General features: G+C 44.4%; 2 protein-coding genes across 3 annotated transcripts in view; one reads left to right on the top strand and one right to left on the bottom strand.

Moving 5' to 3' along the window:
* The window catches only part of SARC_02087, a 5,798-nt gene extending 1,672 nt beyond the window's left edge, over positions 1-4,126 (top strand). The window contains exons 3-8 of one of the 2 annotated variants that reach the window (XM_014304174.1): positions 257-459; positions 787-877; positions 1,117-1,231; positions 1,383-1,574; positions 1,835-2,009; positions 3,517-4,126. In XM_014304174.1, coding sequence (XP_014159649.1) covers positions 257-459; positions 787-877; positions 1,117-1,231; positions 1,383-1,574; positions 1,835-2,009; positions 3,517-3,923 — 1,183 coding nt within the window. In that variant the 3' untranslated portion in view covers positions 3,924-4,126. Of the gene's footprint in view, positions 1-256; positions 460-786; positions 878-1,116; positions 1,232-1,382; positions 1,575-1,834; positions 2,110-3,516 lie in introns of those variants that run through there. The other variant, XM_014304175.1, reaches the window with a different exon arrangement.
* Positions 4,127-4,672: 546 nt separating this feature from the next.
* On the bottom strand, positions 4,673-16,505 carry SARC_02086 (hypothetical protein; the record flags this gene model as incomplete). Its single annotated transcript, XM_014304173.1, has 30 exons — positions 4,673-4,973; positions 5,161-5,274; positions 5,454-5,580; positions 5,919-6,097; positions 6,280-6,384; positions 6,606-6,780; positions 6,921-7,017; positions 7,191-7,260; positions 7,424-7,578; positions 7,813-7,908; positions 8,051-8,140; positions 8,412-8,555; positions 8,688-8,790; positions 9,003-9,103; positions 9,256-9,348; positions 9,497-9,631; positions 10,035-10,155; positions 10,632-10,823; positions 11,180-11,325; positions 11,579-11,700; positions 11,903-11,996; positions 12,258-12,378; positions 13,112-13,360; positions 13,818-13,979; positions 14,469-14,607; positions 15,160-15,198; positions 15,401-15,491; positions 15,710-15,844; positions 16,114-16,194; positions 16,377-16,505. 30 exons carry the CDS (start codon positions 16,503-16,505, stop codon positions 4,769-4,771), a joined length of 3,810 nt encoding a protein of 1,269 aa, XP_014159648.1. The 3' UTR covers positions 4,673-4,768.
* Positions 16,506-16,813: the final 308 nt, after the last annotated feature.

Here is a 16,813-nt window from a genome sequence, read left to right as displayed (position 1 = left end):
TATATATATGTGTGTGTGTGTGTGTGTGTGTGTGTGTGTGTGTGTGCCTATATTGATAGATACATACTTGCATATATACACCATTATTTTTTTAATCGTGACTGAACTATTGTAACCCGTGCCTAGTTCGCATGCCTTAGTTGTGATCTAACCAGTAATAAATCATATATTTTTTGTGTCAGAATATTACATACCCTTTCGTATTATATGTACTTGCGGTCAAAACACTCTCCTAATACGCTACTCCTTCTTGTAGATTCATCAGAGCTGCAAATCCTGACTCTGACGATGAAGCTACAGATAATAAGAAGAAGAAGAAGCCTGCGAAACCCGTACCGCACCCTCAATCAGCCGTGGGGATGAAGGTAGTGGGCAGGGCATATCATTCGCTGGTGACCCTTGGCTTCGAGGCCTTTCAGATGGAGCTGGGTGAGATTGACGAGGACGACACAACAGAATGTGAGTTGGTTTTGGCATATGTGGCTCGCTTTATTGTAAATAATGGGGTGCGACAGGAGTGTGTTGAGATCGTTGCACAGGTAGTGCACTCAGTGGGCGGCCAATCAATAGTTATTTATTGTATGTCGTTAGCGATGCATAAGATAGTCTGTATTCTTACCCTGGATTGTTTCTAAGTCGTCCTCTGTATGGATGGCTGATGCGTCTAGCTTGAGGCAGTGTGTGCTTTAAACGACAGACCCTGAAACAATTATTATCTGCCAACGTCAAGGATTGACAATCCGACCTTTTATTATCCTCACTCCCTATGTGTGTTTTTGCGCACAGATGATGTTCTTTACGATGGGGCTATGCTGTCTGACACCTGTGTTGACGCGGTGGATAGGGCTGTGCTGGATGTGCCAAGCGAGAATGTGAAGTAAGTTAATTGAATTATGACTTAAAACGGCTGGAGTGCAGTGCATGGCGATATTCATGCGGTGCGAAGTTTCAGCGATTCTTTCCGTATTATGAGGTTTCCGGGTTGCTTATCTTACACTTCATTTTTTTTTCATATTTGACACAAAATTGGCATTTGGACCAGATAGCCGTACAGATTGTTTCTTAACAAATATCTGATTAATGCGGGAATCATTTGCCTCCACAAAATTCACTCAGACCAGTGTCGTCTGCGTTTGGAGATATTTTGGTGTATTCGGATCAGGGCAAGAGGCAAACTATGGAGGACAAGCATGTTTGCATATCAGATCTAAATTCAATGTTCTCGCTAAAGGTATGTCCCGTGAACGTCTGATCCTGTCATAAAACCTAATATATTGTCTTCGATGCAATATGAATTATTTAAAATCATTGGTTGATTGCTAATTAGTGTAGCAGCCCGTATAGAGAGTTCATCAAGCTATTTTTGTGTGTATATACGGCAGAAAGAGCAACCGTCACAAGCGTTCTTCGCCATATACGACGGGCATGGTGGAACTGAGGCGGCGGACTACGCGAGGAATCATTTACACGTGAATCTGGTCAACCACCCAGACTTCGAGTCAGATATCATCAAGGCTCTCGAGGAGTCATTCAAAAAGACAGACGAGAACTTCCTGAAAGTAGCGGAGAAAGAGGTCCGTTCTGTTTGCTTGTTTCGTATCCCTTGTCACGCTCCATCTATATGACCCTCATGTCCGAATAGTTATGTGCGGCACATGAGAAAACTTGTATACTTTTCATCCATATCCTTCATCCTGTTTAAATGGTTACACGCTGCGTCTGCAAAAACTTGTAGAAATGCTGTTCACAAGAGCAAAATCCCAAGTAGTAAGCTTATTCTGATATACAATAGTGACGTGACAGTTTTTTGTTTTTTTTTGGCTGTGTGATACAGAACAACCTCAGTGGCTGCACGTGCATCGTGACCTTTGTGCGAGGTGAATATATGTATACCGCGTGGCTGGGAGACTCCCAGGCAATGCTCTGTAGGAATGGCAGTGAAGTTCAAAACATATGCTCGCCACATAAACCCGACCGCGAAGATGAGAAGAAGAGGATTGAGGATGCTGGTAAGTCTCACCTGCTATGTCGGACCTCTTGTTTTTGGTACTTTCCTGAATGAGGGGGAATACGCTGGTACACCTTTTCTATTGGGCACTTTTCAGAATGAGGGTAAATGCATTGTCACGACTTTATTGATATTGCATGTCTTGTATATTCGATGCCGCACATAAATTTGTGTTTCTACGTAGCGCCTGGCTTGGCGAGACCCTAATCAGTCGCTTCATTGAATCTTTCGATTGTTGTCACTTCTTTGTAACACACCTGTGATCGGGGATGGATCTTCGTTTACTGTCGAGGTTGGCATGTGTAGTATCATACAATATATATATATATATATATATACATATGTATATGTATGTATGTATATATATGTATGTATATGTATGCGTATACGTATATGTCTATATATATGTATACGTATATGTATATATATATATAGTGTGTGTATATATGTATTACATGTTTGTATGTATGTATATATATATATGTGTGTGTGTGTATGTATATTTATATGTGTGTGTGTATCTATATATCTATATCTATATCTATACGTATATATATATATACATGTATATGTATATATATTATATTTTATATATATACATATATATATGATGTACATTTATATGTTTATATATATTTATATATATATATGTGTGTGTGTGTGTGTAACTCATAGATGTATACTTCTATATTTATGTATATATATACTGAAATTGCCCCGTACTAAAATGTATTCAAATCTAGTCCGGCGAGTAAATTGATATGCAGGGCAGCGAACGCATGCTAATCCTTTTTGCTTGTATCTCAGTTTTCATATCTATGTATATATATATATTATTCGTCACATTCGCTGTTCTAAGCTATAAATACTGTGGTGGACAGCTCAGCAAGTAGACATGGCCGCTGTTATTAGCTTATACCAAGCTCTGACGGTATATTGTATAGTGAAGCCTGTTACATGCGGGGCCATTATGCGGTATTCAGCCCAGTTAGTGGTAGCATATACTTAGCTCAAGTTTGTACAGATACAATCTTTTCCATCCCCGTGTGAAAACTCTGTTGAAAGTAAATAAGATATGGAGAATGCATGCACATGTTAATTTATTTACATTATATTCATAAATATATCTATATGTATGTATGTATCTATATATATATATATATATATATCTGTTACTGTGTCTGTGTCTGTGTCTGTATATTTATATGTGTATGTATATGTATATTTATATGTGTATGTATATGTATATATATGTGTGTGTTTGTGTGTGTATGTATATATGTATGTGTGTGAGAGAGAGAGTGTGTGTGTGTACGTGTATGTATGTGTTTATATATATATATATATGTGTGTGTGTGTGTGTAAGTATGTGTCTATATATATATGTGTGTGTGTGTTTGTATTTTTTTCTCTCGTTGATCTAAATTTATATGTAATGTATGTGGGTGTCTCTCATATTGATCTATAGTAATTACCTAATGAGTGCAAAATACCAATCCTTGTTCCAGGCGGGGTCGTAGTATGGTACGGCGCTTGGCGAGTCAACGGTGTTCTATCGGTGGCGCGTGCGATCGGTGATCGGCAACTGAAGAAATACGTTATATCCGAGTGTGACACCACCACTACCCAAATTCAAGGGAGCGAGAATTTCCTGTGTCTCGCCTGTGATGGTCTATGGGATGTAATGGACGGGAAGAGTGTAATACAATTTGTGAAGGAGCACATGAAGCAGGGTAAATCTAGTAACGATGTTGCCAAAGCTTTGGTGAAGCACGCGTTACACCTGGGGTCGGGGGACAATATCTCCACAATTATAGTATACTTTGACGGAATTCATAAGCTGACCGAGTCTGGCTCAGAAGACGAGGCGGCGGGTGGTGACAATACATCGACGCAGGAGCCAGTGCAACAATAGCAAATATATAAGAGTTGTGGAGTGTTTACCACATACTGCACAAACTGGGCGGGGGGAAGATCGATACTTACGCCAGCGACAGCAGTAATCATCCAAGCTTTCAGGTAAATTAAAGAAAGCTAGTCATATCCTGCTGAGATTTTATGTGAATTAGTACAACCGGTGAGAAATATTTATGGAATAAACATCTTCAGGTAAGCAGATGGTGCTGTGCTTTTACACCGAAAATTTTATGTCGCATCACAGAGATCGTCTACGGATCTTCTAGAAGGAATTTCTCAGCACCTACAAAGGACGCAGTTTGTACCTGTGCACCTGTTTTATTACGCTTGTACATGTATCTAGGATATGCACCTGTTTTGTTCCGCTTGTACATGTATTTAAGATATGCACCTGTTTTGTTACGCTTGTACATGTATTTAGGATATGCACCTGTTTTGTTACACGCTTGTACAAGTATTTTGGATATGCACCTGTTTTGTTACGCTTGTACATGTATTTAGGATATGCACCTGTTTTGTTACACGCTTGTACATGTATTTAGGATATGCTTCTGTTTTGTTCCGCTTGTACATGTATTTTGGATATGCTCCTGTTTTGTTCCGCTTGTGCATGTATTGAGGATATGCACCTGTTTTGTTCCGCTTGCACATGTATTTAGGATATGCACCTGTTTTGCTCCGCTTGTACATGTATTTAGGATATGTAGACCTCAAACAACTGCATACAGAAGGAGTATGTGCTATCAAGCCTTCAAGTCCATTGACAGTCGTCGATTACCTATCGCGCTTGAGCACAGTGCACAGCCAGTATTTATTTGATATCGAGATTTCTTTTCTACGAGTCTAGAGGGATTCGAATTCATCGCCTAGATTCGGCGCAACCTCGGCTATAAAGGCTTTCGCTGCGTAGTCTTTCCTGCCCATAAAGAACTTGGGCATCAGGTTCTGGGCTCGGTCGTTTAAGATATAGTATATGTATTTGGACGAAATTGAAGCTCCGGCGCGGGACAGTCCGAACTCTTGTCGAAGGAGGACCTCTGATAAGCGCCTGCAAACGAAAACGATTGGGTGTCAGCCGATACGGAATCCCTATATCACAAACCCTTGCTATTCTTGTGTAGGGCAACTACTGGCCACGACCAGCACAGTAAGACCTGGTCTGGTTGGTGGCGATAAAATTGATATCTGATGGCATGCCTTTGCAAACAGAGATGCAGAATGTGGAAGTGACTTACTTTATATCGATCAGTACTTCAGCGATGTATTCGTCCGACTCAAATTGATCGTAATCCCAGAATTGCAATTGTAGCATGACCGGTTCCATTTGCGCGTCGGATCGTTTGTATTTACTGCAAGTAGAAAGTTGGACGACACGGATAAGTGAGCTCATACACCCGCCGGGCACAACGGATTGAAGCACTTCTCATAAGTGCTCGTTCCGTCTGTTTCCACTTTATGTTTGCACAAGAAATAGAAATAGCATCGCTGAGATTTGAGACTGCAGTGGATACCTGCGCTGAACACTTACATGGTAAAAGGCTCCTCAAACACCGGGTTGAGAGTTTCCATCACAGTCTTGGACTTGTAGGCACCATGCTCCTTGTCCTGGCGACAGTCCGGTAGTATCCTCGCAGTTACGTAACAATCGGTCAATCCTGAAAGCAAGTCAAGCAGCTTTAGTACTTTTATGGACCACAAGCTTATACACACTGAGATATCTGTAGTTTGGTTATCTCTGGTGAATCCAGTGAGATAATGCCTTTGCAAAGTGTGCGGTACAGTCTTCAGTGTCTATGAACCATTTGACATGCTAGTAGAGAACGGGTTGTCTTGGAGAGTACATACACATATCGCACATCCGCTATGAGGCTTCATAGATACATTCACATACGATTGAACAAGCAATAGCCTGTCATTTACATTGTGATTTGAGTTCATCAAACAACAACCAGAATAAGCAGCCATTCACATTGTGATTTGAGTTCAACTGTACCTGTTCTATCCATTGGTAAGAGACCCGTGGCGTTGTGTAAGTTGATATCGACTGATCTGAAGTTTCTTCTGTGTATTAACGATATCTCGGACTTGCCGTACCTCTGCAGATTATTCGTCCCAACGGCTCTGGCCGCAAGCTGCCAGACATTACGGTACGGTTTGTTCTTAGGCAGGGATCTGAATAATAACAATAAAAGTAGGGTTTAAGAGTTTATACGTGGGTCTAGGTAGGGTGTTGTGTGCATATCGTCAGCCGGCGCTTACAATGCATAGTTCACTTCCCTAGCGCAGGTGCCTAACCTATCCAGAGGCGTCAGAATCAAACCAATCAGACGATCGCGCACCCCCAAGAGACATACGAGATTGGAATGACCACCTCGCCCATGTAATCATCACCTCCGATGTAGTCGTAGTCATAGAAATCGAATTTCAGACTCTCGCCTTCCACAGTGGCATCGACGTACCTGTGTGTGATTTATCGAGCACAGCCAATTAGACGCAGACGACAAAGTTTTTGTGCCGGTCCGATGCTCAACATGCAACATCGAATAGTAGTACGAGCAAATCCTAACACCCCCAATCATCTCTGAATCTCACGCTACATGGGATACACCACAAGCACCCAGTCTAGAGTGCAACATGGGGCGGAACACTTGGTGATTTGCAGTGGACGCAGATTGCATACGTTTCCATCATCTGATCGAACACTGGGTTCAGGGTTTCGTATTTGACGGCGGATTTCTGCTTTTTACTCCGGGCTTTCACAGGCAGCACACTCATCATTACATATGGGTCCGATAGTCCTGTATCGTCCATGGCTGGCAGTCCATAGCAGCAGACCAGCAGCACCTTCACCAGGCCTACAATGATGTATTAATCGGGTGCATATGAGCCCATATTCCCATTCTCGGGTCTCATTCACATACTCGAAAATATTATGACAGAATTTTGTTTTGCCAGTGATATGAGTATGCCTGCTTTAGGCCCCAAATCCACACACCTGTTTCGGGATCGTACGTGATCTCTGCTTCAAATTTACCGAGATCCTCTTCTGGCAGCTCCGCCAGGTCAGTGTCATTCTCTACTATATTATTCGCCTGTATGCATTGCGATAAGCCTTGATGGTGAGTTTTGACGCATAGACATGCTTCCAAATAAAGACAGGCACGGCTTGTCGTGAACCGCCAGCACTCTTCAGCACGAGTGGCACCCCATGATACTGTACATATTTCCATTGCAAAATCTTAGGCATTTTTTAAATAGTCCTCACCTTAGCCTGCATTTTTTCTTGGTCCCGATAGTACCGGCCTACGAGCTCGCTGGTGGGCAGAGGCACAAACCTGAATCGTGAACCAATACTCGCTATCAGATCTCACTAGTCATTGGACAGGCGGTCCCGTACATAGTTATGCTTACTGGTAGAAAAAAGTATTCAGAAGTGAATGGCCTGATGTTCACCTACATATTAGGTGCCCTGGTTCAAACTCCCATACATATACACACCCTAAGATTTCCTTCAGCTTTATAAACTCTTCGATGTCGATCTTGTCGTTCTTGACACCCTCGCCACCGGCGTGGAAGTAGTTGCGGAGAATGTTCAGTGCATGTGCCAGGATCTTCGACTTCTGCTCGTTCAGCGGATATCGATTGCTCTTGGGCTGGGGGATGTATTTACAGTGTAGAATGGTTACGCTAGCGATACTTGATGCCGCATTTAAACGTGGCAAGCAGAGAGATGCAGTACTATAGAACTTGGCACGGCCAATCCACAGGTTGGGTATGGACGTTCGCATTTTAAGTACAAACAACGCAAATAGTACATGTCTAAGTACGAGACGAGTGATACTTGGCAATAACAGTACTGTGCGTGTAGTCTGAGTGATCAGCCTTACCTTGATCACTGTCCACATAGCATTCACCGTGTTGCTCCAAAGCCTCTCCAAGATGTTGATGAACAGATCGTGGGTAATCAGGTATTCATTCAGCGTCTGAAGGTGAGGGGCAGGTGAGCAAACTGTTGATTTAGCCGCACTGTCAAGGCAATTGACATTGAACTGCGAGGTTGATCGGCAGTAAACTATTAATAGTTCTTGGAACAATCGGATAAATCCAAATACACATGACACATACTCCGAGAATTAGGTCCAGAAACTCCGTTAGATCCAGCATCATTTGGAACACTAAATCTTCTGTGATGACAGTCTTTGAATCGATCTTCTCCTGTGGTGGACATTGAAATTGTATATCCATGTGAGGCGATGTGAAGCTAGTAACCACTGATAGGACCACACACCCCGAATGCAGTCACATGTGGTGAACTAGACTGTACGACTAAGGTAGTAGTTAGTATAAGGCTACTGAACTAGGACCATCTCACTATCTCTCATAGGCTAGAGTGGTCATTGAACACCACAACAGTTTACAAGAGGCGCCCAATACAGTACTGATGTGTGTTCGTACTTCTTAAGTCACCACGACTTCTGCTACCTACCATGGTCTTCTTCAACAGCTCGAGCGAAGCATCCTCATCGTCTTCCAGCAGATCACCGACGAAGAAGTTCTCCAGGACTTTGAGCACTGGTTTCTTTTCAACGCCAACCAGCCGTTGCATGAACTTCACAATCAGAGGTTCGATCTGATGGATGCAATACGATACACTTGAGTAGACATACCATACCAAATCAAAACCTCCTAATACAAGCATGCCAATAGTCTGGTGAATAAACAAGTAGAAAGTTGTGCGGAATCCGAACTCGCTGGTTCGTACCTTTTTTGCTAAGAAGTCCAAACAGAAGTATAGCTGTTCTCGCACAAAAATGGCTTGCTCTTCGAAGAAGACCACCAGCGGGGACTTGAAATGCGAGTCCTCACTGTGGTGGGTTTATTTTCGATTGAATATCAAGGTGAAGTAGGGCAGAGCTGAACGGATCCGAAACGAATGCAAGGATCATCCCCACAAAATATTCGACGCAGAGACAAACATTACACGAAGCTAGTTTCTGTGACTGTGCTGGTAGAACGAGAACAAAATCAAAATCTGATTTCTCAACAAGTCTGTGCCGTACGACGCAGCAATGCATACCTTTTCTTTATTTTCTCCACCATACTCTGCTGGTCTATCGCCTCAAACGTGGCCCTCATCTTCTCCACAGCTATGTCCAGATTATTTAAGTGTATGCAGTGCTGCAATGTGAAAGTAAAAGGACCCGAATTAAGTTCCAGAATTATGAACACCACGCCCCACTTTCATTCGCCGAATCATGGCCTGTTGAATTTAAGAGGCTATGGCCTAACTTGCATAATGTTTGTCACTGAACACACGAGCCAATCCTCACCTCAATGGTAACAAAGTCTGTTTCCGCATGTGCCTGCTCTTCGAACTTTATCCGCACTTTCTGGGCATAGACTGTCAAGCCTTCACAGACCATCTGCGCTCGGTTTGGATATGAAATATACCAGAAAGTAATCAGAACCCGAACGACCCCAGAGTATCAGGGAAGAGAATGAGAGAACAGGACAAGATCAGAAGCGCAAATCACACGAATATTTAGGGCTGAAGTACCACTTAAAACTAACCTCGAAGAACATGGTTACGAACGCTAGGTTCGTGCTCGGGTCCTCCCATTCCAGTTTAACAATGAAATCAAGCGCTTGCGAGAAGCAAGCGAAGACATCAATGACAGAGGAGGAGTAAAGCACATCCGATACAGCCTGTTGATAGTTGAGAAGGCAGTAAATGAGCAGCCAAGAACACAGAGCCCTTACCCGTTCAGAAGTGTACCGAAATGCTACACGTCACATCACATTCACAGAATGAGCCGGTGCAATATACATCAGGGTTTGCGATGCGAAATATCGACTGAGGGATCCACCCAGCGGCAAATATCGCCCCTCGAGTACCATGGATTGAAAAAAAATCTATTCTAGCTTTTCGATTGGTGAATTTTCTATTCTAGTTTTCAATTGGTTGTATATCTACTTTAGCTTTCCAATTGGTAGATTTTCTATTCTAGTTTTTTGATTGGTAATATTTCTATTTTAGTTTTTCGATTGGTAGTTTTTCTATTCTGATTTTTCGATTGGTAGTTATTCGATAGCAGACAGATGCGCTTACCGTATCGTCGACCTGGATGGCCATGTGTATCCAGTTTGCGGCCAAGCGTCGAGTAACGTTTAACCACTCGACAACAAATCGCGTGAACTTCTGCTCATAGTTCTTTAGAGGTTTCCATTCGCTGTGTGAATCCAAAGGCATTGTTTGTCAATGACTGTAGATGCATACTCAACGGGAACCTTGCATACGCAGTCGTGTGTGTCATAGCAGAGTATGAATTCCCTTCTTGTTCCCATCCAGCGACTATGTCAGTTCGCAAAGCACACTACATGAACATATACGGCTGTATGCTAATCTAAAACAATGTGCTTCGAAATCAGGTCTTGCGGGAGAGAAGGCAAGTATGGGACCGCAGAGTTCGAGACCAGTTTGTGCCGTGAAAACCACAAAGAATATTTGGTTCAGCTACGTGGAAATCGCTCGATCGATTAAACTCGAAAGACCAAAAGCCTACAAACTATGCTGTTGTATTTGAGTAACCTCTATAAATAATACTTGTGTTTCGATTCCACCCAGTTCGTCGCAAATATAGTGAACTCCTCCGACCGATAACACCCCAATTGTGTTGGTATATAAAAACAAGGGCCGTGCAACCACCTGGCTGGTATGAGTTTCGAGACGTATTCAGTCACGAAGCGCTTGCATTGAAAGTAGAGTTGGAAGATGTACGGATTCATCTCGCCGTATTCCGGCTCGTGCAGAACTCCATTGATGGTATCATCGAGTTCTTCGAGAAGCACTTGTAAATAGGTCCGCGTGTGTGTGGTCAGATACCTCACCCCCATTTCCCTGTGCGGCGAGAAGAGCGAGAGGGCTATGAATGCTCTGTAGGTTACATCGGATTGCACAGCAGAGACGAAGACAACTGCACATCTACACCCGAGTGATACGCTACGAAAATCCTATGTATGGTAAGCTACATACGATACGCTGCTGAAATCCTCTCGTGGTTGGATCACGCGCGAATGGTCACATACAAGCGCGTCTCGAGATGACTTAAAAAAGGGGAAGGGCACCACAACTACAGGGTGGCGCTGGTGCTATAAATGACCGCAAATCTGTCTTCTACTAAGACATACAAATCTTGGCGATGGCATACGCAAACAAACCGTTAAGGACTATGCAGCGCCTAGCACAACACACACCTCAGAGGCGCACTTGGTTTGGCACGCGCGGCATCGAGAGTACGGAGGTGAATGTTGAACCTATACACCAGCCGTGAAACCGCCTCGTTTTCGCAGGCCTCGGCGGCCGACTCTTTCGCTAGGTTCACGCACCTGACCGCGTTTTGCTGAACACATGTGATGGTTGGCATGTGGGTGAGCAGGTGAGAGTAGCCCTACAGTATACTATCCTTTATATCCGGTTGGATGCCACGTATTTAGGTGTCACGTGTCTGCGTAAATGAATCCTTCGTTGGTTGATTGGGTGCTCATAATGGCTAAACCGACGCATATGACTCACATATTCCTCGAGTACAATCAGACGTATGATACCGTATTGTTATGGTTGCTGTCATGTCAGTAACTGCAAGCATGACTCACCTCAATGCACAAGGCTGCCACTTCGTTCAACGGCAGGATCGAGGGAAACTTCTGAGTGAACCCAGGCACGATCATAGCAAGGCCCAGTACATCACCCCAGTCAAATAGTCGGTTATCGGAATCTAAATGGCGACCAAGAATATGAAGAATATATAGTTATAGTGAGACTCTCTGATTTTGCTCAGACATGGCAATTGAGAAAGTCCAGAGCAAAGAGAGGTTTATCGTTGGTAGTGAGTGCTTGTGAAACACGGACGTAGTCGTCAATGAAGAATACCTACTGCAAACAAGGTGCAAGAACCTGCCATCAAAGCCCCAACTCACCCTTCTCCGAGAACGGAAACTTGTCATTGAAGCGAACAAGCATCCAGCAGAAGTAGCTGTGTATCTTCGCCAGCGCTTGATAGAGCTCTTCCGCCTGCAGTGCGATCGAACGACCGAAAATCATTTCAGAACACGTTACCGTGCATAAAACTCAGGCACACATTTGCTTTACGGATACTATCATTGAACAATGCGCATAGTTAGATCAGACCGATGCGGTGGGTGGCTTGTACACCAGAATCAAAAGTACTGCAAACAAGTGACCGTGACAGTCCGAACACACATCCGAGTGTGGGAGAGGGACAGGCGCGACTAGCACGAGGCAACTCAGATGCCACGTGTAGCAATGTCTTACTTCACTTTTTGAAAGGTTCTTGAAATCGCCCTCCGTCGCCACTCCTTCGATAGTGTTTGCCATGGTCACGACATCGGTGGTGTTAGTGCGCCACAGCTGCGACACTTGGTTGGTAAACTTGCTGCGTACAATCAAGGCGAGGCATGAGCACACCACAGCGAACAAGCGAGGGAAGGGATTTGAAAGCCGTGTTGTACCCGATCACAGGGTCAGAGTATGAGAAATAGATCAGCCCCCATATGTCCTGGAAACAAGGACGTCTGATACCGTGCGCCTGTAGTGTAGCTACCGCTTGTGCGATCATGTAGTACCTCACCACACCATCTAGCTGCATACCAACGTAGAAGATATTGTACCGAATTATACTAACCTATACTACACCAAACCATATGAAAAAAACAATACGGTACCCAACCATACCAGCCCCAACAAAACAAAAGAGAACATTCTGTACTGAACTATACCAAATGGTACTGTACCATACCATACAAAAGCAAACCATACGGCACCCAACCATACCAGCCCCAACTAAACCAAAGATTACATTCTGCATTGACCTATACCAATCCATACCATACCAAACCATACAAAAACATCCCAAACGGTATCCACCCATTCCAACCCCAACTAAACAAAAGATATTATTCTGTACCGAACTATACCAACCCATACCATCCCACACTATGCCATACCATACCATACCGTACCATATCATATCATACCATACCATTCCATACCATAACCAACTACAGTAAGCACATATCACTGACTATACCAGCCAAACCTATACCAAGCCACCTTATACCAAACCACAATCTACGACACCGTGTCACAAATACCAGTCCGGCCCATACCATTTGTTAGCGACGACTGGATTCAGGCAGTTAGTCATCACCAGGCAGCGCATAAGCTCTGACATCTGCGCGCTGGCTTTCGCGCCGTCGTGCGCGATGCATTCAGCGTGGATCTGGCTGAATTGCGCGTTGAGGTGACTGTTCTTGACCGTTTTCTCGGCACGCACATCGTCTGCAATGATAGGGCTGGCGGTGACCGCTAGTTCAATGGCGCCGGTCACATTCGATCGGCGCGACCGGGAGGAAACTCTGTGTATGTATGGAGGGGTGCAGTGGGTGAGCGCTTTGTATAGTATCGAGTACTCGACCGATTTGTCTGTAGAGACTAGGTGGTATACGGAAGGTCCAATGCAGTATGTAAGAGCTGGATGAGCAATGGTGACAGGGTGCCCGTGGCGAGTGTCGCGTGAAGAATGATAGGCATGTGGGCGATATGTGTGTCCATTGTGTATCATGTCATACGTGCAACGTATCTGGAAGGGAGCTCGCGCGTCTTATTCGCCACCATGTGAAGATTGTTACACAAGGATGCACAGTGCAGAATGTCGCATAAACTCTTATGTCACATACGTACTCCATAGATATATAGATCCCAATACCTACTCGTTAGATATCTGGATCCCATTCTGGTATTCAAATCCCCTACATACTCTATAGATATTTGAATCCTTTGCTTGTTCTATAGGTATTTGAACCCCATACTTACTCGATAGTCTGTGCGAATTCCATGCCGATCGTGCTTAGCGGTATCACAATCCTTCCAAGGAAGTCGTCGCCGCCAGGCTCTGTGGCGCTTCTGCCAAGTAGAGCCTCATCTTCATCAAAGCAATCAATCAGAAGCTTGGAACCCCAGACATTGTCGACCTCGCTAAAAGATATGCAGTGATGTATACATCAATATGCAGTGATGAATACATCAATATGCAGTGATGTATACATCAGATGTAACTGCAGTTGTTGTGCTGAAAAAACGGGGGAGGCACTCTGCTTGCAAGCTCGCGCGCGCGAGCGCGCGCAGAATACAGGCGACGATGGACACACCGTTTGAGAACTACTTGCACTGTTATAATTATGAGGAACGAGCTGGCCTATTTAGTGAATACCTCCTACCTTCACACGCATACGTTGATGTGGGTGTCACAATACACACGCATGTACTACCGACTGGTGAAAATTGCATCCACACAACATTAGCAGATCCAGCAGGTGCCCGCAGGCTAAGTCCCTGCATTTATAACATGCATCCCGATTTTCTGTATCAAAAACGAAACTACGGTACCGTGAATGGGACGGCCGATACTATTGCTTACAGGGTGTCACGAATAGGCACTGAGACGATTGCACTGTAAGTACTTACAAGATGAGATCTTCATCCCAGACCGGGTTCAGGTCCTTGTAGATAGTCTTTGTTTTCTGGAAGTGCAGAGGCCCGTACTTGGTGAGCTTCTTAGTGCCGAGTGGAATGATACCGACGGTGCAGTATGGATCACTCGTTCCTGTAACGTAGAAATGATGGTTTATAAATACGAGTGCAACAAGTACACTTGTGTTTCTGTGTGCGCATCTCGATCTCAGACCCCCCCCCTAAAGTGTTCCTATACTTGGTAGACAAAAGGGCCTTTCAGATGGAACATCTCTTGCTTCGCGCTTGAGCGACCACCTCGGTGATGGATTCACAGATAAATGAGAGACGTATTCATCGACGATGATACGTAGCTACATGCTTGAGGTTACGAATGAGTGCATATGTTGTACGAGTGTGAGAGTTGGTAGACATTCATGCGCGATATAATATGACTACGTACACTCATAGGGACAGTTCGAAATAAATCAGGGGCGCATGGATATTGAGTATATTGTACCTTGTACTAGGCAGACAATATATCGCTAGAGCGGCGACAGCAAGAACAATACATGCAAAGCACACAGATAATTCGGATTCAACTTTGGGTCCAATTTGAACAAGAAACAAATCTTATAACATCATAAACAAGAAGTAAATACTGCAACTCTATAGGCAAGGAGCAAGTCCTGCAGCACCACTATACCTGAAGAGTCTTTGGCTAGAAGACCGAGGGCTCTCTTGACTGCAACGGAAGAGGTAGGTTTGTCGTAAGCAATATGATTGATTGTACTACATCTCTACAACAACCACCCTTAAAACCGATTCTGTAGATCTAGCTCATGAGAAAAATACGATGAGTCATATCTCGCGCTTTTCGAACACAGTAGACTCGCTAAACTAATCCTCAGCAGCGTGTTTCGTATTTATAAATCGCATACACTTACTGCGCACGGTGAACTTAGTTTTGGGCGGAGGTGCCCGCAAGGCAATTGCACGCTCCTCCTCAAGGATTTTGACAATCTCCGAGCTTGAAATCTGTGACAACAGGTTAAACCGCACAGTGAGACAAGTATATGCACCTATCAATACGCCAACATGCAACGCTAGGATTGATATATGATATTGCTGTGTATCGTTTCTTCCCAGACACAGCAAGACGGAGTTGAGTGTTACGAAACAAGACAAAGCTGGGCGCGTACTCAAAGCGACAATATATAATATCGAGCACTTCTTGTGAAGATGCCCGCACTCACCCGGTCAGGATGTTCCGGGCTGCTCATATACACGTCCGCGAGATACTTGAGCATACTCTCCATAGAAAATGCCGCGTCCCCTTCGCCAGAGGGTCGCTGTACCAGCGCATGAACACAGGTGTGTAGGTCTTCCAGCTGCCATCGGTTGAGATTTAAGTTGCGTACAGGTCAGTATCAGCGTGTTAGTTGGAAACGACCCTCCCAATCGAGCCTTTTACTTGTAAGTTGTACCAAAAAGAAGTGTTTTCTCGATTAAGATCGTGGGTTCGATCGAATCTGAATTCGATGTGTGCCTTAAGAACTGACCCATTGCATACGATTTGGGGCTGTGATTCTCACCCACAGATACATTGGGACAAACGCCACGCGTGGTTTCACAGTGAAAAGTGCATCGGCAACTGTACCATCTCGGCATGGGTAAGCTCTCTCTGTGCTACCGGCTCAAGCACGTCGGCTGGCTTTTCGTCGTTGGCTCGAAGTAGCACCTGTGTGCAATGCAGCGATGTGTGATATGAGTTGTCAGTCGACGGAACGCGGGGTCAACATATCGCAGTCAAGACGTGCGCCGACGAGTGCTTCTGCCGGCCGTTTCAGAGCACAAACACACAACACCACACAACTGGTTGCAGGAATATACACACGTACAGGTGGCAGCATGAACACATACATCGACGGAGACTGCGCTTGATTCCGATGGGATACTGTTGTTGTAGAATTGGGCTGTCGAGCTGCGTCGCTGAACAGCGCTCATCTCGGCTTCGGTCAGATCGAAGCTTGGTCTTTTTGGTTTTTGCATGCCCTTCAAAGTGGGGGCAAGCACCGCCAGTGGCCTGAGTGAGAGAAATGTTGAGTGTGCATTCGAAAGAATATGAAGTCTTCCAAGGAAGTGAAGGAGTATAGTGTCCGGTATCTGTGGAAGCAAGGAGGACGTTCGCAAAAATTCATATCACAATGAGTACGTAGACATGATTTTCAACTGCAAGCGGATGCAACTATCGAATATGCATTCCTCCTAGTATACATAAAAGACAAGTCCATCGGCTTAAGGGTTTATGATGCGTTTCAACCCAAAATTAGTATGAATGAGTGTGTTCCTGAGCAATA

This window comes from Sphaeroforma arctica (assembly GCF_001186125.1).
Source record: "Sphaeroforma arctica JP610 unplaced genomic scaffold supercont1.90, whole genome shotgun sequence".
Lineage (NCBI taxonomy): Eukaryota > Ichthyosporea > Ichthyophonida > Sphaeroforma > Sphaeroforma arctica.
This window is presented reverse-complemented; position numbering and strand designations above follow the sequence as displayed.